The following is a 26,772-nucleotide window of genomic DNA, read 5'->3' on the forward strand; positions in this document are numbered from 1 at the left end:
CTTGCAAACAGCACTCCCACCCCAGGCTCTTCATGTCATATCAGCCTTTTCTTTCCATCCCTCTTAGAGTGCAAGGCCCTGACCTAGTGTCAAGAGTGGAGTCCTGCAGGTCCCCACCCCTCCCAGGCTGTTTCTTGGGTAGAAATTGCCATTACAAGTCTTTACAGGGCCCAGCACTGTGGGATGCCAACTTTATGGGGACTCCAACTTGCAATTATTGTGACTATTATTATTAAGAGGGAGAAAACCTTGTTGTCTTTGCCAGCTTGTTCCAATGATGGGAGTGATGGTGTGCAACCACCACCCTGTCTTCCTTCTTGTTTCTTGCCTGGGACGGACCAGCTACCAGGATGTCCCCTGGATCAGGGGTTTGTCTGCAGAGGGATACAGAGAGCATGCCCTTTGGTCACGTCCATGCTGTGTTCTCCTACTTTGTTGCAGTTGAGGGGCCAGGTGCCACCCTGTGGCACTGAAATAAGAACGTTGTCCCTATTATGGGAGTCTGGAGACCCCACCAGGACCCCAGCCTCCCAGAGTCATTCCCCGGTGCCGTATCCCCTCTCCTCCCTGTGTGCCCCCTTCATGGGCTAAGCCTGGGCACCAGTGGTAGATCTCCTGACTGTGGGGTTGGGAGGGGAAGCCATGGCCCTGGAGCAGAGGTGATGGCACCAGCTCAGCAGCAGCACGCAGAATCTCTCCTACACGTCTTTCAGCAGGCAAACATGCTCCTCCTGATTCCAGTAGCCAGGACGGTGCCCAATTCCCTGCTGTCAGAGGGTGGCACCCCACAGCCTTGGGGATAACGGGGGTCTACTGTTTGTCTGAAAAAGGAAAGAGCCTGTGCAGGGCATCCAAGCCAGGGTCCCACTGTGCAAGCAGCCCTTGCAGGCACTGGTGCCCTGTGCTCTGCAGAAGAACTCAATCCCAGCAGGGCCAGTGGCTGGGGCGGCGCTGATGTGCGGGTGGCAGCTATACGTGGCCCCCTTTGGAGAGATAAGCGATCAGTGCTACCACCACCCCGACGTACACTCCTGTGCCAATGGTTATGGAGAGTGCGGCGAGGAAGAGAGCTCGACGGGAAGCTGAACTGGCCAGATGGAAATCTCCTTTGGAGACAGCCTTGCTGGTCTGGAAGGAGAAGAAACGCTCATTGCTCACAGTAGTACCAATCCAGCCTTTTAGCCTGCATGCAGTTGTTTCAATACTGAGCAGTCCCCCTTCCCTGGACACTGCGTCCCATGAAGGCTGGGGACAGACAGCAAGGCATCCGTCAGTCCAGGAGGACTCAGCACAGCAGTGTCACCTACACACATTTCCCTATTGATTTTGCCTCCAAGGGAAGCGTGGGCTTTGGCTGTTTGTCTGAAAGCCCCAGCTATCTGGGCGCTCAGCCAGAGCTGTGTGGGCAGCTGGACCCTCGTAAGACCAGGCAAACAGTCGGTGCATGGGGTGATGGCTATGTGGTACCGACTAGATGCCAATATACCCTATACAGACGTATAACGAGTACTGCCTAGTCTCAGGGAGCTGACTCCAGACAGCCTGGCCCATTGGTCTGGCTGTGCTGCCACTTGATTTTGCCTGCGTGAGGTTTTCAGTTGAAGCCTGTTGGCCATAGAAGGGCTGATGGAGCCAGCAATGGAGGCAGATATGGGTGTTGACTCTCTGGGCTGACAAATTCCAGCTTCCCTGAGTGCTCAGGGCACATTCAGTGTTACGCCTACTATTTGTGTTCAGGTTGCCATGTGGAGGTCAGGGCACTGGCTGTGCACAGGCACTGAATAAAGATATGGTCCTTGCCTCATCGAGTGAGTGAAAGTCGTAGTTATAGCAAATGGAGCTAAATATAAACTGCACCAAGTACATCATCATGTGGCGAGTGCACCACACTACCCTGCACCACATGGAAAAATGTGAAATCAACCACTCATCGGGGTCCTAATCAGTTAAAGCTTCCCCCACCTCTCACCGCCTCTGTGTCAGGTACTCATGTTATATACTTTTCCATTTCTGTTTCTGCCTATGCAAACATAGACTAAATCCCCTGGCTCTGCATGAATTATTCTGGGTCAACAGTAATGTAAGTGAGGCCAGGCTCTGGGCTAAACCCTCAAGGAGGCAGCAGCTCCTCAGAGCTGGTGCAGCCTAAGGGCCACCACCTTCTTCACCCCCTGCCAGCTTGGCATTGGCTCACACAGCTTAGCCAATGTGTCAGAAACAACTGCAATAGTGGAGCTGTAGTGTGATATAGAGACCAGGCTCCTCTTTGTCTCCAGTTTCCAGAGCAGCCTGCCTCCCGGGGCATGAGCTGCCTCAGGCTGGGTCATGGTGTAGGACCTCTGCACTGTTGGAGGATGGGAAGGTAGGTGAGAAAATGACATTTTCCTGAGCCTGGCTGGAGGGTGAAAACCTGGGCAAGGGGCTAAGTGGAGCCCCAGATCCCTAAATAACACCTGAAAGACCCAAAGGAAAAGCCTGACCTCCAGTAATCCACAAAAGAGCTGGCAGGCTTGCAACCCCACAGCAGTTGTGGAGACATCCAGGAGCCAGGATCACCCTTTGCCTTCAGCCCTCAGGGGTCTGGGCATGGCACAGAGATGAGTCTTAGAGCCAGAAAGGTGCTCGGTCCCCTCCAGGGCTGCTGTGGCTTGCAGGCCCTTTGCTCCAGCGCTCAGTGCATGCAGGCAAGCAAAGGGATCTCTTACCCCTTGGGAGAAGTAGAAAGCAGCAATCCCCAGGGGCCAGAAGCAGCACAGCATGGAGAAAAGGGCCAAGCCCAGGTGGTCCCGGGGGGGAAGCATCAGGAAATGATCCTCACTTTCGCTGTCGCTGGAGGAGTCGCTCTGCAAAACCAGATGGATTCAGCACATGCCCACCTCCCCATGCAGTCCCACAGGCTGCATCTCAGACCCCCTCCCCCCAGCTCCTGCTCTCTCCTAGCCCCATCACATATTCTCACACGTTTCCCACCTGCAAATTCAAGGAAAGAGTTTCAAAAATATTTTAGCCTCCTCAGCCTCCTCTCATCATTTTGATGAGAAAAAATGTAGCTCAGCAAATTCAGGAGCAGAGTGGATTCTCGGCTCCCTGCCAGAGCAAACGCTGAGCTCGCTTGCTGGGGGTCTGGGATTTCCCTGGGAGATAGATAGTCTTAAACTGAAATATCTTCAGCTTTGGCAGAACTGGCTGTTTGTCAGCTTAAACAAACTTAAACAAAGTGCCTTATCCCCATTAGGGACTAGGAGATCGATATCCAGCTAAACTAATTTAGCAAGTGAGGGAAAGCAGTTGAATTGGAGCCTCCATCACAGGGGCAACGTGTCCCGTCCCCTTAGCAAGCGCATTGCTCAGAGTGGCTGCAGTCAGCCCTCCTGCCTTTGGGCACTGCTCAGCCAGCCACAGACCAGCTTGGAAGCGATGTGCCTCAGTGGGGAAGGCATGCAGAGGTGGGGACGCCCCTGATGCCGTCCGGAAATGTCACACCACCGGCACCAAAAGCAGCTGTGCTGGGTCATCAGACATCAGCTCCAGTGGGGTCTGGGGCCTTGCTGACACCTCTCAAGGTCCTGGATGATGTTCCCAGGCTCTGTACTGCCACTCCAGCCGTGGTGGGGCACAGAGCACAGCATGAGGCTGCTTTGTCAGCTCTCATTCTTTGCAGAATTCATCCTGTCTTTATATATAAAGCTTTCTCTCAGCTGCTGCCATCAGGCATGTGAATTTTGCAGTTATGCAAGGATTGCTATTTCCCCTTAGCTCAAGTGCCACAGTGGCGGCACGCTGCCCTTGTCAAAGGGTCCCCATATCCCAAGGGTCCTGCAGGGATGGCCCCACCTCCCCTTCGCTCCCAGCAGGCATGCAGCCAGGCTGCCCTCAGGGAAGCTGACCTCCTTCTGAGGTCTGCAGTAAGGAAAAGGGAGCAGAAATGATGAGGAGGAATAAGAAATATTGGGTGCACAATATGGTGAGGCAGGAGATGGTAGGGTCTAGGGGGGAAGCTCTGGACAAATAAGGGAGAAAAAATGACCAAGAATTTGCGCCAATGGCCAGAGTTACCAGAGGAGGAGTTTGGTGCCATCCCACCTGGCAAAGCTCACCTCGTACTCCTGGAGCTCCTCTTCCTCCACCTCATAGGACACAGTTTGGATGCGGATGTCGCTCTCTACCAGGCAGGACCCTTGTGCCTCGTGCCCGTCGGGACCCTCAGACGGAGCCTCTCTGCTTTCCATAAAAGTGGTCTCACAGCTTTCTGGCTTGCTGTCCTTGGCCTTGAGAGCAGTCTCATCCTTCACGAGGATGAAATTGGGACCGTACAAGGCTTCAACGGCCAGCTGCAGGGAGCTGGCATCAAGCAGCTGGTGAGTCCTGGCACCACCAGTGTTTTGGAAGATGTAGGAATACAGTTTCCCTTGACAGTGACTGGGGTAGTCCTGGCTGTGATGCTGGTGGTAAGAATAGCTGCCACGAAGGTGCCCGTTGGCCTTGGCCAAGAGTGGGTTTTGGAGCTCGCGCACACTCTCCATGCTGCTGGCGGCAGGGGGGGGAGCAATCCTGCAGGAGCAGAGAGAGTGGGAGGGAGAAGACTGTTATTTCAGCGAAGCAAGGGAGCAGAAAAGCCTCTCGCCCATGCGGAGACGATATCAAGACGAGGCTAGTGGGAACGGAAAGATTTGGCAATGCTGGAGAAAACAAGAGCCCTCCCCACCTCTCCACAGCTTGAATGCTATCTCGGCAAACTGAACATCTCTTCATCTCTCCCCAGCTGGTAGTAAGATAAGGATGCAGCCCTGCAACAAAATGATCTGATTCAGGCTGGATTAAGATGAGGATTTGCTGTATCTATAATGCATCTTGAGATGGCCACGTGCAGCCTGACAGGAAAGGACCTACTGCATCTTTTCTGCTGGTTCATAATGTGTGCTGCGACAAAGCCTAACAGACAGCACAGCAGTAGATAAGAGGCTGACAGCCACTTGAGGGACCTCCCTGACTTCCTGAAGTGGAGGGTCCATGGTGAATTATAGCACCTAACTGGCTTTCAGGTACATAGCAGATTTTCTAGGGCTCCTCCAAGGCTGAGCTGGGGCTGGGGCAAGAGCAGCGAGCCATCGAGGGAAACCAGGAGGCTGCTGTGAGCACATGGAGGTGGCATTTAGGCTGGCGTGGGAAGTGTTGGGTGCTCAGCCAGTCATGGGAAGGAACAGAGGGATGCAGAGGTTAAAGGGGAGACTCCATGGGGTTTTGTCCACATTGAAATTACAATTTAAGTAAACGACCCATCACATCAGAGCCCTGTTTAAAGCAGCTCCACCCCTGGGTAAAGCAGGAGTCATGCAGCCCTGGCTTTGGGCCACTGACTTCAGAAAATGCTGAGTCCAAATGGCATCTTCAGCTACAAATGTCAACACGGGTTTCTTCCCCAGGGAAATTCAGCCCTCTCTCCCTTCCTCCATTTCACTGTGCTGAAACCTTGTACTGCTTTTTTTTTTTTTTCATGAAAATTTCTGAGATGAAATATTTCAACCCCTTTTCTTCAGAGGAGCGTTTGCTATTTTGGCTTCCCAATCCACCTTGGCACAAAGAAAACGTGTACTGAAATATCAGCGTTCCCCAGGAGAGAGAAACAATTACTTTGTGCTCTTCAGTACCTGAGCTTCGTGTTTTACAGCCTCTCTCTAGTACGTTCCCATCTCCTAGACTGTGCCACCTTACTGCCTTGTAACCCCAAATGTTCCTGCCCTCCTCAGAGACCTCCGTCACTGCCACCTCTGCAAGATGCTGTGTAGCAGAGACACGCTTCCACTTGCTATAGGGTTCCCCAAGGTGCACTAGGCTTTCTGATAGAAAGTACATCACCTTGGCTTTAAATCTGTCCTCAAGAAGAAAACATAAAGAAGTTGGAGTTAAAGACTCCAGAGAGTGAAAAGTCCAAGTGGTCCCATCCCCTTGGCCAAACTCTGCCATACCACATAGGTTTGAGTGCCATACCTGGTTTTAAATGGGCCTGTCGATGGGCTCTGTTTTGACAGCAGACATCACATTTTGGAAAACTGCTCAGGAAAATTGAGCCATTCAAAAGCACTCTCACACTGCTACAACTCTGCATGTTTTGGTGAATGCCCTCCACTTTGCTCTCACCAAAACCGTTCTCTGCTTTCTGCACTCTCCACCTTACTAATAAAGCCTGTAATGGCTCGTGCAGCAGATGGCCATTAAGTATTTTCAAAATATTTAAGGGATGCATATCTGTAGCACAGACGGTTTTATTTTCTGCACAGACCCAGAGAAGCTCAAAGTTTCACACTGGTTTTCAGGCAAGGAAAGCATGAACCTCTTCTTCACTTACCTCAACATGCAAATTAGATTTCCAATAGAATATCTTGCTTTTTAATGAAACAGTAAGAAGACACCAGTCACTGAGTGTCATCTGAGAGCAGCAGCCCAAGCAGCAGTGGAAGCCCAGCTCTAGCAAGAGAAAGTTGACAGTTTCAATAGGGCATCCACACCTCATGTCAAGAAATGTTTCTGGGAGCAAGCTAGGGTAGGGAGGGATCAGATCTTGCTGGGAGCTGCTGGAGGGAGCCGTCTCCAAATGTGCTGAGAAATGCCAGCAGATGGGCTGTGGGAAGGCTGCCGGCCACCGGGCAGCAGGTGCTGCCTGAGTGGAGGTTGCTGCTCTGCTCACTTCAGGTCTTCGGCAGCAGGTTAGAGGAGGGGGAGAGCTGTGTGGCAAAGCTGTATATTCACAGCAGCAAGCACTGGAAACATTCAGAGCACTGGGAGGGGTGGGGGGAAGAAGGGAAAGGAGCCAGGAGGAATTGGAAACCTAAACAGCAGCTTGGGAGGTGGCAGGTATCATGGACCAGAGTGGAAAGAGTGTGTCTATGCATCTGGACTGCTGCTGGATATGGACTCTGCTGACTTTGGGCATCCCAAAGGATGCTAAAGGGGCCAGCTGATGGGACATGACTGGTTAACCTGGGCTGGGGGGAAGAGGCAGGGAGGGCTTGCAGGCAGCAAATATCCCAGGGTGAACACACCTTGGAAGAGTAACAGTGTGGGTAGCAAAAGAAACAGCAGGAAAATATTGCTGAAGCATGAGGAAGTCTCTGTGAATGTGGGCGAGGCAGGGCTGAAGGCTTTGCCCTGGAGGACCAGGGAGACCCCAAACCTCTCTGGTTCCTCAAACTGCCCTGGAGCTGTCCCTAGAGCAGGGCCAGGGCCTCAGAGGCTGCTGCACTGCACTAAGTATGGACAGGGTAGGGCTACAGCTAGAAGATTTTGGTTCATGCTAGTCTTGTACCCTCTGGGATTATAAAAGATTTACCTATACTAAATTCTCTTTTCCTTTCTGCCTTCCACTCCTGGGAGGTGGGGACGATGCTTTCCCTGGGAGGAGGATGGGGCAATAACAGGGCTGCAGGGACAAGGGCAAAGTGCAGAAGGAGATCTCACTGTGCTTCTCATAAATAGGCAAAGGAATCACCAAGTGCAGCCCTAACACCCAGTCCCAGCATTTGTTGGCAGTAGAGAGGTGACACTGAGAGCCAGCATCACAGCATGCCTACAGCAGCATGCTCAGCCCTGCTGGGAAGCAGCCAGGCTGAGACCTCCCTCTCTGTTAGCTGATGTGGAAAGTCCCAGTACCGGAAGGGTTAGAGATGCTTCCCACTCCTTAGTCACCAAGATCACTGCATCACATAAAGATCGTGCCTGTGTGTGCAAGCACGTGTGCTTGCACGTGCCAAATGGTCTGGGTTTGCAGGTGAAGACAAGGGCCATCAAACCTCTAGAGATGATACTAGAGAGGGAATGGCAGGGAGGGTGAGGATCAGCCCCATGTGCACACACACAGGGAAGCACTGCTGTCACCCCAAACCCCCTTTGGACTATCTGGATCCTACAGTGAATTTAGCCACACAGGAACATCATAAAGTAAGCCCGGTAATAAAATAAGCCTAGTAATAAAGTAAGCCTGGTAATAAAGTAAGCTTAATAATAACCAGGCTTTGGGGAAGAGGAATGAAGCCAGCAGATGTAAGCAAGAAAGTTGTAAAAGACAAAATTGGTGAATAGTGGCCATTCTCCATCCTCATTACCAGTGTGACTGGATGGTGTGCATACCCATCAGCCCCACAGGGCTAGTCTGGGCAGTACTGGCAGTGAGATGCTGTTAGGTGCACAGGGAGGATGCACACATACAAACGCACATGCCGGTTGCAGTGGTCCCCAGCAGAGTGGGAAATGCACAACTGCATTGTGTACTCTCAGCTTCTCAAGGTGAGTACTGGCTAACGGGAGACAAGATAAGGCATGAAAATAAAGAGGTAGCGATTTAGCTTTGTGCTTCAAGGATCTCACCTCCACACCACATGCCCTGGGGCAGTCCAGGCCCCCTCGGGACCATTCTGAGTGTTTTGCCCCCACATGAGAGGTCCTCAGGTCGCTAGCCACCCCTGCCAGCAGTAGCACAGCTCTCAGAGGGACCCTCAGCACAGATGCTGGCTATGATAAGCCCAGTTAATGATGAATTAAGTAGCTGTTCCAGGAATCAATCATCATTTAATTGCCCTGTCAAGCAAACGCTCTGCCTTGCTTCCTGGACTCATTAGCAGGTTGCGACTGCGTTGCATGTCCCCAGATTCCTGAGTGAGAAGGTTATTCCATTCTGGCCAAAGGCTTTCCCCTTCAGGACAACACCCAGTGAGGCTGGTGCCCTCAGGGAGCAGTGCCCCGCTGCGCCGCCATGCCCCGGCTGGTCCAAGGGCAGGGGACAGTGCAAATGCCAGTTCCTGACCCAGCTGATGGGAAGTGGCATCATGGCCAGGTACAGCTGCCATCAGGCCTGCTCCTGATGGAGCAGGAAAGTGCAGGAGATGTGGCTAGCATTCTTCCCAGAGCCCAGGCCCTCCTGGAAGGTCTCAGGAGGTGCTTTGGAGCTTCTAGGCAGAGGCCCAAGTCCTGCCAGGACACATTATCTCTGCCTCTGGGCATCCAAGCTTGCAATTCTGCCCAAGAGAAAACCAGCTCGCAAAGGCTGCTGCAAAGCAAAGGCAGAGCATCGCAGGGAGGGAAGTTGACATTTTGGAGAGGGTATATGGGGATGAAGGAAGGGCTGTAAAGGCTCATGGACAATGTGTCTGGCAGGGGCAGACCAAGTCCTCTCTCAGCCCTAGGAGCCCACGCAGCAGCGTGGATACCTGCCACGTCTCATCCCTGAGCCCCGCAGGGTGTGAAGCACAGCTCAAGGGGAGAAGGAAGCACTTTCATCAGCCCTGCAGACATGTGCTCCGGTCAACACACAAGCCCTCCTGCAGGTGCTTGTCTCCACATTGCTACCTCCGGCGCAGCACCAGCATGCAGAGTGGGGGGCTGTTCATCCCTGGGGTGTAATGAAGCCTTTACCAGGCCTGAAAGTTTGCTGTGGCAGGAGCATCAGGGGAGGAGGTGGCCGGGGAGTGGAAGGGGCAGAGGGGTGGTGTGGGGGAGGCAGCCCTCAGCATGGGGCAGGAGGGGAGGGTGGTGGGGCATGACAGCCCCAATGGGGCTGCCAGAGGTAGTACCCAGAGAAGCAAAGAGGCACAATAGGGAAAGCAGCGGGAAGGGAAGTGATAGGCAAGAGGCATGGGGCAGGGGAAGCAAAGTGACATCTGAGCCAGACAGAGAGATGGGCCCTGGCCACCAGCATGGAGAAGAAACGGACTGTGGAGCTGCTGGAGGGGAAAGAGTTGGTGAGGGCCAGGAAGGAAGGAAGAAGGTGACACAGAGCCCGTGGACATGGATTAGAGGGAGGATAGCTGAGGTGTTCATGATGTAGAGCATCTAATTCACAACTTTGCTGCAGCTGGTTTGATAGAGCTGGAAAGGAGTGAATAAAGCGCTTGTTCTGATCTCCTGACAGGTGCAGAGCCAGTGCCTCAGCAATGGGCTCCTGGCTCCAACAGAGACTAAATTGCTCTGAGAATTGGGATGCGATGGGCTGCTTTTCAAGGTTCGCAAGTCAAATTGGGCAATTTCCAGGTGGAAATCGAGTCTTTATTCTCCCTGATAAAAATGTTTCTCTGCAGCGGTGTTGCAACCCAGCTGTGCTCAGAGCTAAGGCATTGCTCCTAATGGTAAGAAACAGCAAATCCATCCCCGGGGCTGGCAGGGGAGAGCCGGGTGGCTTGTGGAGGAGCTGTGCCAGGGGCTCTGCAAGGGCTGGGGGCTCCCCCAGCACCCTGGCCCCAGCCCCAGCCCCAGCAAGCCAGACACGCTGCCTGTGAGCATCAGCCGGGGAGCGGCGTGAGCTCCGTCGCCTCCAAACGCTGAGAAGACAAGCTCGAAAGACAAGCTCACAACACTCAGCCCCAACCCGGGGGTGCCTGCAGACAGGCTGGGCCCTGCCGCTGTGGCCCCAGGAGCCACGGGGCCAGCAGGCCGCTGGTGGCCCGCTGCCACCGTGCCCGCCATGCCTGGCCGGGCCCCCCCATCCCGGCGCCCATCCCCGGCAGGGCCCGGCACCGGGAGAGGTGGCCACTAGATGTCCCAGGCACTCCACGCAGCGTGGGCTGCCGCTCCGCTCCGGCCGAGCCTCCCCCAGTAGCGCGGGGCCGGGACGGCGCCTGCACGCAAAGCCTGGGCCCCGCGCCCGCACGGCCGAAATCGCTGGGCACGGCTCAACTCCCCATGGCTGGCGTCGGCCTTGCGGGGGCCAGCCCAGCGCCTGCCCAGAGCCGGAGCTCACCGGTGCGGGCACGGGATGTGCCCTGCTGGGACACGCACCTCCGTACCGCTCATGCAAGGGAGGGCGGGAAAGGGCTCATGGAGCTGGCAAGGGGGGAAGAAGGAAGCATGGAGGGTGATGGTAACAAAACACATGGCTGTGTGGGCGGCTAGGTGTATAATTAGCAGGTTTGGACTCTCAGCATCCTTTTTTTAGCTGGAAATGCAAACAAGTAAATAAGGCAGCTGTCAGGAGTTTCCGCAGGCTGCTCTGGGTGTGGGTCTCCTGGGCGCACGGGATCAGGGAGAAGAGGGGGCAACACAGCGGGGCTGCTCCTGAGGCCTGCGGCGCTGCTGGAGGGCAGCAGGGTGGCCATGGGGCAGGCGAGGCAGGGCAGAGCAGGTCACCTGGCCAGCAGCATCATGCCAGGAAAGTGGGTCAGGACAGGGATGGACAAGTCTGGAGTTGCCAACAGCCACACTGGGGCTGTCTTCTCAGCCCTGGGGCACTCCTGCTGGATTTGTACCCAAATAACCTTCAGTTGCAGTGCCCTCAACAACAAGCCCAGTGAGGGTCTTTAAAGGGGCACATGATGCCAAACAAAAGTGATTGATAGCTCTCACTGGAGGCTTCTTCACACTCCTCTTTGGGAACCCAGCAGGGTTGCTTGGAGGCAGTGGAGGTCAAGGCAATGACTCTCACAGGGAGGCTTCTGGGACTGTCTCTCAGCATCTCCAGCCCTTTGAGGCATCAGCCAGCAAGATGAGCTTGGAAGGCTGTCGGGCTTCGACTGCTCATCTCAGCCACAACATGCCAGCCCAGGGGCAGGGAAGAGTGAATTCCGCTGTCTGCTGCAGCATCCAAATCACTGGCCTGGGGAAACATGAGCTCAGACTGGCAGGTTCGACCTCCTCTTCCTCAAGCTCAGGACCAGCCTGAGGAAATACCATAAGGCTGCTGCACATGAAACTGTCTGGACAGAGAGCTATTGGCACCCTTGCCCTACCCACCTACCTTAGAAATGTCTATGCCTGTAGAGCTACTTGGAGCAAAACTCACTGACCCCTGGACTTTGGGAAGCATGAATGCTTCCAGCACAGAGGCAGCCCCATCCCTCGCTAAGACCAGGCTTCCTGCTTGAGGTGCCCATAGAGACACCAAGCCTGTGCTGTCAGGAGCATCTCACAGATGTCCCCCAAGATGTGTTTATTACCAGGAAGTTCTTGCTGCTGCTGGCAGATGCATAGAAGCTCGTGCCTGTGGATTGTAATTTTGTTCATGGCCAGTTTCCCTATGCTAATGGTTACAGTTCTCAATTTCATGTTAGGTTTTCTCCATTGCTATTTATATGCAGTATTCAGCTGAACACAGTGGGTATCCTAGATGGCTCCAAGCTTTTACCCGTTTCCCCTATTTCACCCATACCCTTTGCTTCTGTCCCATCACCTCCACTTCAAGGCTCTTCTCCTGCCCGCAAAGTCCCAAAGGCCACTGCCCCTTCATGGTTGGTGTTGCCCTGAGACCCTGCACCCCATCCTCCCCACTGTTCCCTCCCCATAGATCGCTCTGGTCTGCCTGATCCTGTGGCACAAGGTGAACATCACCCATGGGGAGCAGCAATACCTTGTGCTCTGCTCCAGGACCAGCTCTGCACCCCATAGCCCTCCAGCCCAGCCTGTGCCAGGGCTGTGCCTGGAGTCTGCACCCTGGGGATGCTCTCCCTGCCACAGCCTGTCACCCAGCACGAAAGTGATCTAGCAGATAGGACCTGGCTTTCTTCCAGGTGAGAGTCCTGCACTGGCCGAGACCAAGATGAGGACAGGGACATAGCACGCAGTTGGCAACTAGTGTTGGGGGACACAGAGAGGTGTCCTCCCCTTTGCAGCTGCAGCTTGCTGATAGAGCAGCTTAGCTGCAGCACCTAACTCCATCCTTGCATCTCTCTGCAAATCCCCCTCCTATCAATTGAAGCTGGCAATGTAGAGTGGCTGTTAAAGACTGCTCGTTTGTCTCTGTTTAAAACATACCCATACTCAAATGATTCATAACCACCCTGAAGGCTAGCGCATGCTGGCACCCTCCTTTCCCCACTGTCCTGTTTATTTTATCCATCTCCCTGCCTTCAGCTTAGGGCTATTTCCACTTTGCTTACTGTGGCCTCATTCTCCTGGGGATTCACAGGGCTCCTCTACAGTTCAGATGTTAAATTCATTTCCCAATGATCTGCTCTCTCTTTAAAAATGAACTTACACTGTGGAGATGACACCTTTCTACCTTACTTTTCCAAACCCAAAGTTTCCAAACACAGTCTGTACTTATCAGCAATAAGCTCTTCCAGCAAATAAGTGGATCGCTCTCTTCCCACTCTGGCCAACATGTGCAGCCTGAGACAAACTTCAAGGTGTTAAATTGTTACCTGATTCAATAGGTGCAACCCAAACTAAATGTTGAGCCTCTCTTTAATATTTGTTATTACCAAAGAAATTGAATCCTTGGGTGGAGATGTGCCCTCTGTGTTTAAGGAGGGGCAGTTCACGCAGGCAGGAGCTATAGGAGAGCTTTATTCTGTCTTTAGGAATACGGTGAGAGGAAGGGCAGAAGCTTCCCCTGGCTTTTGTCCATCCCACAGTCCTGGGGGGGCAGGAGCATCCAAAGGATGATGCTAAATTATCTTCCATATAGTATGGAAAGAGATGTTACAAAACATTGTCACATATTCTTTCCCATGGACCTGTCAAGTCCCAACCATGGCTGGCTGAGGGACACTCTGTGCTGCTCCTGCCTCTGCTGTATGGATGTTTCCCTCTTTTCCTGGCCCATTTTTCTCCCCTGCCCATGTCACCACTAGATTTAGACCAGCTCTTCCCAGGACCGGACTCAGGCTGCTGCTTGTGCCCATCCCGAGTCATAGCGTGTAGCAGGAGGTGGCTCTGCTCTGGGTGAGCAGCATCAGTGGTCCTGCACAGGCTGAGTGAGAACATCCTGCTCATGACGTTTCCCTCCCAGCATCTCCCTGACGCATGGGGACAAGCCCCAGCACCCTCTGGCTCGCCCTGCCCTCCCACCTTGGAGGCCTGGAGGTGCTGGAAGGATTTGCGGAGAAACCTCCTCCCAGCTCAGAGCAGCGCCAGCGCAGCTGCCACACGCAGCATCACATCTCGGAGCCGGTGCACAGGTGCCCCAGGCCAATTTTTCACGCCAGCAGTTGAGTCTCCAAACATAGAGCTTGGAGACCAATCCTGTGAGTGGCTCTGCTTTTCAAAAGATACCTGAAGCGTTTCACTCCAAAAGGAAGCTGGCTTAAGTGATGCACCTGAAAAACACTGGGGATCAGTGGAACCTCCCCTTCCAGGCTGAGCAAAGCATTTGGGCTGGTTTGCTGTCTTTTTGATTTGACAGAGAAGCAGCAACAGAAAGACAATTTAGAGGAAATCTATAATGGACTTTTCTTTTTTTCCCCCTCTCTAATGCCGTGGCTTGGCCCTTCAGCCAGAAAAGTCAATCATTTGCCCATCTCTAATTCTATGGATAGAGAAATACTGGCTGAAGACCTTGCCTGAAATTATCCCCTGAAAGCACCAGTAGAGCTGTGTCCTGTGGGCAGTGCCTGGCAGTCTCAGGCTCGGGTACAAAGCTTTAGAAAATGGGCAGGAAAAAGCCAAAATCTACCTGATTCGGAGACCATGCTTGCAAGGGAGCTGAAAAACAATTCCAGGCATGGATATTAAATGGGAAGGAGGGCGATGAAAGGGTAAGAAAGCCTTAGGGAAGGGGAATGGTGTATTGGTGTCTGGGGTCTAATGCTGATGGGGACGGTGTGGCACCAGGGACACCCGGAGGGGAGAGTGGCGGGCAGGAAGGGCAGAGCTTTGGGCTGCCCATCAAGGTTGCTCCTGGGAAGCTGCGAGCACATCCTATGCCACGCAGAGGGGCTGTGAAGGGGGCAGCCGAACCGCGAGGGCCTGAAGTGCCCATGCCTGTGCCAGGGAGTCATTCCCCACAGCCTGCAGGGTGCTCTGCTGCAGGCTGCCAGGCCAAGCAGGACTGGCCCCTTTGGGGTTTGCTCCACAGAGCTTGCAGGTAGCAGAGGGGGATTTTAATGGGCAAGTTTTTGCTGAGCGCTTGGTCACCTCTCTGCAAGTGATGGTGACATCTGCAGGCTAGGCTGAGGGCAGGGAGGGGTTGAGTACCACGCAAAAGCTGTACAAATTCAATGTGCTGGAGCTGCAGCAAATTACTCATTCTTTAATAATGGTGTTTATTACCTGCCTCTGATGGTGGTTCAGGGAGCCAAAGTGAAGCAGATTCAGCTCCCCAAAGCTTTAGCTCTGCCAGCCATTTTCATGACACAAGAAACTTTTGCTGGAGAAATGCAGTCACTACATTTTGGCTTGGGTAATTCCTTCTCCTGACAGGCTACAAAGTAACCAGCTATTATCCCCCAGAGACCAAGGCTCGCAGGCAGGCTCAGACCCCACTCCTCTGGTTATCCCTGGTATTTGCATAGTGCTACCTTTCTTCTGGGGAAAAGGTTTCTACTGGTGGCAGATCCCGAGCTCGTGAAAAGGAAATTTATTTTTTTCAGAAGCAAAGCAGGCAGCCCAGTAAAGTGGGTTTGGGGAGAGCTGCACTGCTTTTGTGAAACCCGCAGCAGCTTCAGAGAAGGAATTATAAACAGGCACTGGGCAGAGGTGGAAAACGCTTCCCTTCAAAACTCCTGAATGTGCGGCTCTTCCCACAGACACAAGCCGGGAGGGCATCCACAGGGCTATAGAGAGATGGTGCTGTTTAGGGGAGTCATTTCCTTGGCACAATTCACAGCGCTGGCAATAGCCCTCTCAACCAAGGTCCCCAGACCATGCCCCTGCCCGAGTGCATCCCAGGGATGTGCACCCAGGGTGGCCAGCGACGGGGAGGTTCCTGCCAGCTGTTGAAGCTACTCAGCAGAAGGAAAACAACCCCCAAACTTCAGCCGGCAGCTGAGCTGCTTCCCGGGGAGGGAGCCCCGATGGCTGCCTGGGTCCAAGGTGCCATTGCAGTTGCTCTGACGTACCTGGCCTCCAAAACTTTTGCTGAAATCCTTACATTTTGCCCACCTCTGATCAGATAATTCTGTCAGAGCCTCTGATCAGGTAATTTTATCCTGGTTTCTCCAGGTTGCAGCCTTTCATCTTTGTAGCCCCCAACACATTTTCTGACCCCCCTGGGACCAACCTGAGCTTGGTGCCGGTCTGGCTTTCTCTGGGGACGTGCTGCCAGCCCACAGGAACAGCCTGATGATGCTGGGATGAGCACACGGACCCCCCAGGAAAGCCACCTGCCTGTCTGAGCAGTGATGTCCCCATCCAAGAGCGGTGCGCGGGTCCTTACCTGCGTGTCAAGGAAGGGCTCACCCGCCAAGTTGGAGTGTCGGCGGCAGAAGTGAAGCATCGGCGACAGGCATGACCATGGCCAGCAGCGGCTCGGCTGCGGGGATGTCGCGGCCTGTCGCCCGGGTGGGCGCCCGGCGGCCCTGTGGCGGCCCGGCCGTGGGCTGGCGGGAGCGTTGAGGAGCTTGGGGAGCGGCGCGGCGGAGCCCCAGCCGGTGCTGGGGTGTGCGGCAGCGCACCAGGCACCACACGGGGCTGTGCAGCAGCAGAAAGCCCTCTAGCTGCAGCAAAACCGTACTTCACATTCGTGTCCAGAGACCCCACACTCACTCGCTGCCTCTCTGGCTCGCTCTCACACGCCGGCTGTGGTATCACCAGTTCCTAAGGCTCACTAATGAGAGCTGTGCACCCCGTCACTGCTCCTCTTCTCCCGACGTGATTTCTTCTCCTGCTGGTTTAGATAACAAGGCAGAAACTCTCTCCTTTCTCTTCTGGTCGCTGCATTTTCCAGGGCACAGCCCTTTCCACTCCCCCAGCAAGAGAAAGACCCAGTGCCAGTAAGCAGAGTTTAAAGGAAAAGGATAAATGAGATTTCTTGCTGCCTGAGCCAGTGCTGAGGGGTCAGGCAGCCCGGCCTGGGGGCTGCATCCCAGGGGCAGACAATTAATTTGCTGGTTCAGCCAGGTATTTTTCTGCCCTGCTCTGTAAGGACCCAGGTGGGATGTTGATTTGCCTCACACACACCTGGGCATCACTCCAGTTAGTGGAGATAATCCCTGTTTGCACTAGCACAGTGGGAGTCAACACTGCAGCCCCGGCAGCCCAGGTGATGTCCCACGGAGCAAGTGCTGCTCCCCCACATTCTGGCAGCTCCCTGAGTCCTCCACTGTCTCCTTGCTTGCTCTTAACCTCCCTGAGTGCCCTGCCAGCAGCTCCCCCCAGCTCAGGAGCACCCAGCACTGGGAAAACTGCTAGCAGATACACAGGTGGCTGGAGCCTGGTCCAGCTGGGGGGACCTGCTTGATCATGGGCAGAAAGCTGCCTGCCTTCACCCATCCCCAGTGCTGCTCTGTCAGGAGCAGACCACACCAGGCGGAACCAGGTGTGACTGACAGCCACCCGTGCCCACCACCCACACTACCCAGCAGTCACCCCTCACAGCCTGCACCAGGGGCCCCTCGGGACCACCCTATGGCTCCACAGCAAAACGTGGCTTTCTGGAGGTCCAGGCTTGACTCTAACACCTCCCAGCTTCTTCCCCGTGCTGAACTGACAGGTGACAGGTTATGTGCCAGGCAGGCAGGTCTCACGATCCCATTCCCAGAGGGGCTGGGGCTCTTGCAAGGGGAGGAGATGGCAGGGCAACCTCCCCTCTGCTACAGGTCCCAGAGGTTCAAGTCTTTCCAGTAGCAGCAGCGAGATCCTTCTGCAAAACCAGAGGCTGGATTACACGGGCTAACAACAGGACTGAAGCGTCTCTGAAGAACCAGTGATGAGTGGCCAGCTTTCCCTCCCTGGGGGTGATCTGCATGTCCCACTGTCAGCGTCCTCCAGCAGGTCTGTGAGGGATGTGAGCCCAGAATGCCAGCTGGGGGGCTCAGCCGGGAGGCTGTCTTCCAGGATGTCAGCCAGAGTGCAGAGCTGCTGCTATGAATGGAGCCATCTCCAGGGAAAAGGTGTCCCTGTTGGCCAGACCCAGCCAGCATAGCTTGAGGGGGCTCTGAGAAGGAAGTAGTCCATCCCCATGTCCCTAGGGAGTGGAACAGACAGGAAAGGGCTTGGTATGCAGCAAAGGAGGTTTGGCATCTCAGTCATCCCAGGTCTGTCAGTTCAGGTTAGAGGCATCTTTTGGAAATGGCCTCAGCACTCTGCCTTGGGGCAGAGAGACAGAGCAGGTGACTTGTAGTGGCCCCTCCAGCTCCAGTGACTCAGCCAAATTCCCAGTGGGTGTGAAGCAAAGCTCTGGCTGTGCACACCCCAGGATGTTGAGGTCCCCAGTCCTGTGTGGGCACGGGGTGATCTGCAGCCCTGTGGGGAAGCAGGGGAGGCAGTGGGACTTGCTGTTGCATGGCTGGGAACAAGGAGGTTTGGTGACAATCTGCTTCCCCAGATGAAAGTCCCATAAGAGTCCTGCCTGCATCCCTGGGAGTCTGTGGGGATGTGGTCAGCTGGAGCACAGCCTGCCACCAGCTGCCTGCTTTCCTGTTGTTTGCCTTAGTTATCAGACCCCGTGCAGCCCTGTCCAGCCAGTGTGTGCTAATTAAAGGCAAACAAAGAGGTCCTCATCACACATGGGCAACATTTTAGCAAGGCTGGAGGGGCTGTGGAGGTGAAGGGAAGTGAGATGTGGGCTTGAAAGCCCTTCTCTCCATGCCATGGGGGAGCCTGAAAGAAAAACTCGGTCACTGGGTGAAGCATCTTCATCCACGGCTTGACAAGGCCCAGAGAGCTGCCTTGGCTTTACACTGTGCCAAGGTTCCAAGGCACCCAGCAGAAGGTGAGTGGGTGAGCAGGGAGGATGGCTCGTGGAGGCAGCACTGCCACTGTGGTGTGCATAATCACCTCCACCACAGCTGCCCCTGCACAGTCCCTGCTGGCTGCTTTCGTCAGTCCGGGGCAGCTGCTCCGTCCTTCGTCGGGGCCGCACACATTGCTGGATTAACACACAGGCGCTGCGATTGCCCGGCGGGGCAGGGGATTAGACCTCGCCAACTTTTACAGATACACTGCTTAGTGGCAGAGCTGCAGCACTGTTTCTCCTGCTTTAGCGATGATAAGGAGACATTAGCATCCCAAATCAAAGTCTCTCTGACCTCGGGCAGCTCTGAGAGAAATGTATGCATGCACAGATATTATATCTACATACTAGTGGTTATAGAGTTATGGTGAGCACCAGCCTAAGCTATGTTTTGGGGCTTTGCTTTTATAATTGCAGGCATTTAGTCCAGATTAGAGAGGGGCAGTGTCCCTGGGAGGTGACATGAAGCAAAAGGGCTGTGTGACCTAGAAGAGTCGGTCAGAGATGAACAACCTCCAGGGCACTGAGGATAAGCTGCCAGTTAGAAACTTTCCTGTCCAGAGAAGGAAAAGGGACAGACTTTGAATGGAGTGCAGCAAAATGCGTGGAGCTTCCCACTCCACTGAAACATCTTGTTGTATTTATGCATCTACTGGGATGAATGAAAGGAAAATGTATCAAAATGGCCATTTGCTCTCAGCTGCAAGGGAGACCTTTGGCAAGAGCCCATCCAGCAGAAGGGAATGAGATCTCATTACATTAAATATTAGCTGATGCACTATCACATTGGACTTGTTATACCAGCTAAATGATGGCCCTCTTCAAAAAATAATTAGAAAAAATGTTGTTATAGACATAAAATATGTGAGGAAAAGGCTGTGCTTGTGTTTCAGGGCTGCCTCGCACTGGAAGGTGGGGTTTTGTTTTTGATTATGTTCTCTCAAACATTAAAACCTCCCTGCCAATACGTCCTGAGCTTCACATGCTTCATCTAACTACAGACATAGCAACAGATAAATATGCCACGACAAATTTGGTAACATTACTTTATTGACAGCCAAAAAAACCCCAGATCACTCGAGACTGAAAGCCTGAACTCCTGCCAAACAGTCGCAAGCAGAGAGCTGAGATGAAAGATTTCGCGCCAGAAAGGGACAGAAACTACTAAAACCCCCAATAACTGGAAGGCCTCCACGAAGGTGAGGACCCAACTGCAGATCATCCTCAAAGAAGCAGAAACAGAGAGCGGAGGCACAATGAAGGGGAAACAAATCACACTTGAGATGACTGGATGTTGCTGCTCAGGAGGCTGCATCAGTGGGACAAGAGGACATCAGGCAGGACCTGCTCGTCAGAGGCACTCTGTGCTTCCTGTGCCAGCAAAATAAGTGGGGGGATTTGAAGTACCTATTTATGATGACTGGGGGGAGCACTGAACAGATGAAAGTTATATCTGCAGCTATTAAAAATGATCAGATTAGTGAAATCTAGAGACAAGAGAGAAGCTTCAGAGGGATCAGACAAAGCTAATTAATTGGGCAATGTGATGGGAGAAGAAATTAAGCATAGACAGGGAGAAGGTAAAGCATATTGGAAGGAACGACTTCAACTCTTCATAATCACTAGTGGTTTCTAAATTAACTGGAAGCATGAAGGGAAAAAAAGATGTGGGTGTATCTGTGGACAATACAGTGAAAACCATCTGGTTAATGTACAGTGGTGAGGGAAAAAAAACCCCTAACATGCTGTCAGATTGCTTTCATAGCGGGATACAGAAAATAATAAAAATATTACAGTACCGTGTTGGTAGTGACTCAGCTGTTATGGATAAGTTGAGGTTTTTCAATTAGAAGACAGATTCGGATCATTTATTGTGAAAAATACAGTTAAAAAAATAAAGACTTCTGTAAAAGTGAAGCGCCAAGCCTTGAAGCGCAGAATGAAGATTTTAAGCATTTATGAGGAAATCTGGCCATTTAGGAAGCGACAGTAAGCAAGGTGTAAGCTGCAGGTCCCTTACGAAACATAGCACCTAGCATCAGATTTTGTCATGCCTCTGATATGACTAGCACCTGATAACATAAGTCTCCAACTTCCCATGTAGTTAAAGCTCCCGAGAAGCCCATGTCTGCAATATAATTGAATAGCCTCCTTCTGGGATTAGTGTCATTTTCCTCCCTCTCAGTAAATGTTGGCTTCTGAGGAGACTGAAGACTAGAACGCTTCAGTGCAGAAAAATCCAGGGGGAAGTCCCTTCTTACACCCTGCTTGCCCCCAAGCACCCATGGCCCTGACAGTGTCTCCTGCAGCCATGCTGAAGCAGGGATCTCTACTTCCTACCCCTTCCCAGTGGTGCTGGAGCAGCATTCAGGCTGCCCGGTGCCGGGCACTTTGCTTCAGCAGATGATGGATGGAGGAAAGCAGTTGCCTTTGGAAAGCTATTCAGAGCACCTGAATTTTGTGGTAATTAAGCTCTCAGTTGATGCGCTGTGAATAAACATTCAGTGGGACCTTTTTCCTCGGTTCGGCTAGGGAGCCTTTTAGATGCTTAAAGCACGTGGCAGCATCTCCAGCTCCTCACAGACTAGGAAACTGGACATCCTCCTGGACAGTTGCTTGGATGCCTGTCCCATTTGGGATGACAGAATGTGGAGGTCTTTATCAAAAAGGGCAAGTCCTCATGCAGGCAAGGGACCTCCATGAATTCCAAATGTCCCCTTCAGAGCTGATGCTCCTGGGCAAGAGCCAGGCAAGGTGTAGGCTGGGAGAGCAGCGAGCAGTGCAGGATGTACAGGGATGTAGAGTGGGGCAAGGACTGAGAAGGAGGTGGTGTGTTTAGGTGCATGCACGTCATGGATGTGTTCAGGCAAACAGCAGACATCTGGAGGATGAGCAGGATAGGGAAGGGAACCCTGTGTGTTGTCTAGCTGCTTTGCCTCACTCTGGCAAAGCAAAGCAGCTCTAAACCCAGAATAGCTGGTCCATATGCTTTGGCTGCTTTCACCCACAACCAGAACCTTGTGGTAAATCTGGACATGAAAGACAACAGTCTTTTAAAAAAACAGATTTGAGCTGGTGGGACTACCTGTCTGCCATGGATGAGCTCGGTATGGTCCTTCCAGTCTGATGTGTTGTGATTCTGTAACCAGGTAGTGTTTGGATGGTGTCATTGAATGGCAGAGCTGAGATTGCTGTTGAAGGTGAAAGTCCAAGTTATGAAGAAAATCAAGGGGAAAAAGCCACACAACCCCAAACCTGCCATGTAGCCTGTACCGAAAATGCTCAGTGAGCTTCAGCTGTAAAAAATGCAGATGTGTTTGGACCAGGGAAGAGTGTTTGAGACCTGTCTCTGCACTTCTGCATCCTATTATGTTGAATTTAGGGCATAAACTGAAGACTTCACTCTGACATAATTCTTCCCAAGAATAGAAGTCCATGACATGTGCTTGCCTGGCAAACCTTGCCCAACTCCAGTCAGGATGGAAGTGAGGTCAATGGCTGATGAACATGATTCAGCCTTCCTGCTACCAGGGCTGGTTCTGCTGCTGATACAGTCTGCAGCCTCTAGTCCCTGGAGCCTTTGAGGACAAGAAGAAAATAGCAGGATTGAGCTGTGTTTTGAGAGGAGATGACAGAGAGTGAACTCCCCATGTCCCACAGCTGGCTTTAAGCCAACAGGGTTCAGTCCTGTAATCCCATGAGGGCCTGATCTGCGATGCTTCACTTCCTCCAAGGTTCATCATTGTTTTTCTGTTCCCTCTCATTTTTCAGAGTTGCCCTGCTCTGCCCAAAAAGGCCGTGTTGAGCAAGGATGTGACCCAGCCTGTGCATGTGGGGACATGGGCAGCCACAGCGGTTGGGGGTTCTCAGTCTTTCTCTGTGCCACGATGTGGCTGTGGAGTGTTTAAGTGCAGCCCCAGCAAAGACAGCGCCTACCTGCAGTGGCAGGCACCTGCTTGAAAGCAGGTCCCCCACTGACTAATGGCTGAATAAACTGTCTTGAGAGGCTGGCAGACTGAGCCCTGGGGACCTCCTCACTCAGCTATTGGCAAGAGGCAAAGTCTCTGGAAACGAAGCTTTACAAGACTGCCAAAGCCTGAGATGAAAGGCAGGCAGCAGGGTTAGGAAGAAGATATCAAGGTGCAGCTGTGTGAGCACCACAGGGACTTTCCCTGCTTGTGCTTGGTCCCTTGCTGGCTCAGAGGAAGGGCAGAGGTGTGCTGCATCCCTGTCTGCAGGATCCCACAGCCTCCTGCAGACCCTCCAGCATTCCCCTGCCCTCTCCCGAGGGCTTGTGCTCAGCTCGCAGGCAGCTGGGTGCATGAGGCAACCTCCACTTCACAGCTGGGGAGCCGACCTTGCACCAGGGGAACCTCCTGTGCAAACCGCTGTGCACACTCCTGCAGATCTCTGGGCTTCTCCTTTTTTCAAAACTCCTTCCTGATATGAAGCTTCTGGGAAACTGATTGTGAACATTTTAAGGAAATTTAGCTCGGCAAAAAGGAACAGAAGGACTTTGCCCCCCAAACACTTAAAAAATATCGAAATTCACTTGAATAAGCAAAAAAATGGCTGAACTGTCATGCATGAGGCACATGAATCATCTTTGGAGAGGAAAGCGATCCTGGCGATGTCTGGGCTTGAAGTAACAGTAGTTAACATTATAATGACTCATACCACATATGCGTCACATCGTTTTTCATTAAGAGCAGCATTCTGGTGTCCTGTGACTAACTGGAAGCTGGAATCGTGGTCCTAAAGCCTTGGGTCGGGTACTTGTCTTGCCCATATGCTCTGGCTGAGTGCCAAAGGCTTTATCAGCCTTCAAATATTAAATAATAATAATAATTCTCAGATCAAACACTTGATTCAAATGACAAAATGAGATGGGCTTTGGAGCTGCCGTCCCCAGGGAGTGGTGTGGTTTTAATAGGGAGAAAATGGATAAATTGAGGGCAGGCACCTCCAGAGAGCCCCTTCTTCTGGTCCTAGCTCATTAATGTCAAACCAGGCTCTGCAGCCCATTTCTGATCTTCAGACAAGGTCAAAATTTCCATTTTTGTCTCTCCACATAAAGACCTTGGATTCTTTTTCAATAACCCTATGCCCCCCCCAGCATCCTCCGAACAAATCTTTTGATCTGTGTAAATCCCTGCTAGCAAGCCACGCATGTCAGCTCCTGCAGCCCGAGCCACTCAATCAGCATCAGCCAGACCAGCCTGTGTCCCACCAAGCCTCTTGGTTTGCCTGTACTTGCCAGGGACCAGAGCTAGTGCTGACACTTCACCCTGAGAAACAGAGGTCTGGAGGCTGGAGGAGTTTGGAGTGATAGAGGTGGAGGGGTAATGGCAAGCAAGAGATGCAATGCAAGGATGGATGAGTCAGGGAGGGAGAAATGCAGGGAGAGTTGGGGAATGAATTAGTGGTAACTAATTGAGGACAACCTCAATTTTTTGAGGGCAGCAGCTGCAGCTTTTGAGGGCTCAGACCATTGCACCTGGTCAGGGCAGGTGGCAAGGCTCTGGGATGATGCCACCTCCCCTGGCCAGGCCAGCCTTCTCCAGCATCTAAGCCTTACTGCTGCCCCGTGGGCTTGGCCAGGCTATTTTGGGGTTTGCTTTCAGTCTGCTGGGGGAAGAGAGGGGCTGGTGTGCAGCATGCCCACCCAAGGTGGTGCTCATGGACTATTGCCTCTGCTTCAATGACAAAATGCTCAGATTATATCAAGAATTGATGAGTGGGGGGAGGAAATTACCAGGAAATGGGAGGCGAAGGCAAGGAGACCCCCAGGAACACCATGTCATAGGAAAAATGGGAGATACTCAGTGCTGGGATACAAGCCAAGGATGTGCTGAGCTGCCAGGGGGATGGTTTCAGACTCCTATGCCACAACTATGTTGTGGTGGCAGCATAACTTCACTTCACAGAGGACCACCACAGACTTGAACCGATATCACTTGTTGGCCATGGTTGCCTTGTTTTGGTGCTGATAGAGCTACCGCACACCCATCCAGGGCAGGAGCCCTCCATGCAATGGGATTGCAATGAGCAGTCCCTAAATTGACTGCTGTAGCCCGCAGAAGATCACAAGATGGGTACCGCAAGAAGTTGTGCAATCACCTCTGTGTGGCTGGGAAACACCCCTCCTGCTCAGACCTGCCTTGTGATAAGGCTCTGGAGAGCCTAGTCCATGAGATGGGGGGGAAGCCCTGGTGCGAAGCAGTGGCAGATGCACTTATAGCAAGAGCGACTTCCTTTGGACATCCGTGGAGTCTCATGTTCTCAGGGCAATGGCTCCTCCAGGCTCTGGGCCCTGCTAAAGCTTGTGCCATCAGCTTAAAACCACTCTTCATAACCAAGTTGTCCTCCAGCATAATGACAACATTGGACCTGAGTGCAAGCAGAGTAGCCAAGGGATATGCTGAAGTTACCATATCAAACTGCAGAAAAACTATGATCTGGAAGATAGCCATGGTGCTAAAACCACTTTACCTCCCTCCTATCTGAATAATATAGACCAGCCAAAAAGATTTTTATCAAACTTTACAAAATATACCACCTATGGGCTGAAGGAAGCAAGAGAAAATGCATCTCAAAGGGTAGTATTTGTATGGAAAATGATGAACTACCAAAAATAAGTGCTTATAATTGAAGTTCCCTCTCTATCATTGCAGCAGGACAAGGACAGTGACATCCCTGCTGAAGAGCAATCGCTATCATGGGTGGCACTGATGCACCATCTGAAATCCATAGCAGACCAATAATCATTCACATCAGCTGCTGAAATACCTTGTAGGGGCTATATTAACAGGAAGAAGAGTCTTACAAACCTTGGGAGGCGAGATTGCCTGGAGATAGAGACAAAAATACAATAACAGTGGGGTTCAGAGGGAAACAGCAGTCATATAAATTGCCCATTCAGCTTTGCCTCGCTAACCCCAGGACAACACCCGAGCTGGACCTGTGACAAGGACAGCATCTGCAACCATTTTGGTACCACACTGACTCAGACTAGCTCTGAGGTACTTTCACAAGCAGGCAGGCCGTGGTGGGGAGCTTTAATCTAAGAAGTAGCCAATATATTTGTTTTCTTGTGGATGCTTGGCTGTAACAGCCAACTGTGCATGAAGTCTGTGCAGCTGCTTGTTTTTTATTTGGGTCCCTTCTCAGGGTTATAGATCTAGCTGTACCAATAACTGCCTCAACCTCAGACTAGAGATCATTTATAAACAGGAAAGTATTTCAAGTGTTGAGTGTGCCAGGCTATGACATAAATGGTAATAGTTTGGAGGGACTGTGCCATAATCAATTGACTTAAGATACTGTTATCTGTGAGACAGTTAAAGATGCAAACTCAAAAGCACATTTCTAAAAGGTGAGAATACAAAATAAAAATGTTTTACAAGCCCCTCTGGCTCTCCAAAAGCCATTGATGCGTTTCTAACACAGCATGTCACACTCATCAGCACAAATAGCATCACGGCTGTCCTGAAGGGGCCTGCCTGCCTGTCCTTTTCCTCCCTCTCCCTGCACCAGCTGGGAGGGACCCACATGTGCAGCCCTGTGGACTCAGAGCCACTGTTCTGGGCCTGAGCAGGTAAGGCCTGAAGACATAAATGACCACGTAGCTTCTGGATTGAGGTCTCCCAGACAGTGTCACCTCACAGCAGCACATCCAGAATGTGTGGCTGGACACTGTTACGAACGGCAGCACCTCTCAGCTGACCGAAGGTCCTGTGTTTTTAAAAACAAGCTTCTACTCCAGACCGATGTGCCAACTTTGTAAAGTTGCTCTGACTGGGCTCTTCACAGCTGGGTATCACTCCCCTGCACTGCATGCCACACCGGTGTGTTTTCAAAGCATGGCGTCCTGCAGCAGCTCTGCTGCCCCTGGAAACCAGGGAGATGGGATACCAAAGAGCATTCTGTTTGTTTTCCCCCAGTTGTGCAATTTGCACAGGCTTTACCCTGATTTACTGCACCCCCTGATGACTTTGCAAGAGCAATAAATACCCACATGGCCATTTGGTTCAATTATTGTAATTCCCTCTCCACAGGGCTTCTCCATCGTCATTTGCAGGTTGTTCGGGAAGCACCAGTACACTGGCTTGCTGGCTGGACCTGCATTGGTCATATCATCTTCATTTCTGCTGCCTTTAAAGCACTGGATTGACTGACTT

The 26,772-nt window shown here is 52.4% G+C and overlaps 1 protein-coding gene across 1 annotated transcript; it reads right to left on the reverse strand.

The window, feature by feature from the left end:
* Window positions 1-811: 811 nt before the first annotated feature.
* SYNDIG1L (synapse differentiation inducing 1 like) lies at window positions 812-4,523 on the reverse strand. The gene is made up of 3 exons (XM_074865216.1): window positions 4,098-4,523; window positions 2,706-2,843; window positions 812-1,128 (listed from the first exon to the last, which is right to left on the reverse strand). The coding sequence occupies exons 1-3, from the start codon at window positions 4,521-4,523 to the stop codon at window positions 970-972; spliced, it is 723 nt and encodes a 240-aa protein (XP_074721317.1). The 3' UTR covers window positions 812-969.
* Window positions 4,524-26,772: the final 22,249 nt, after the last annotated feature.

This window comes from Strix uralensis, chromosome 4, assembly GCF_047716275.1.
Source record: "Strix uralensis isolate ZFMK-TIS-50842 chromosome 4, bStrUra1, whole genome shotgun sequence".
NCBI lineage: Eukaryota > Metazoa > Chordata > Aves > Strigiformes > Strigidae > Strix > Strix uralensis.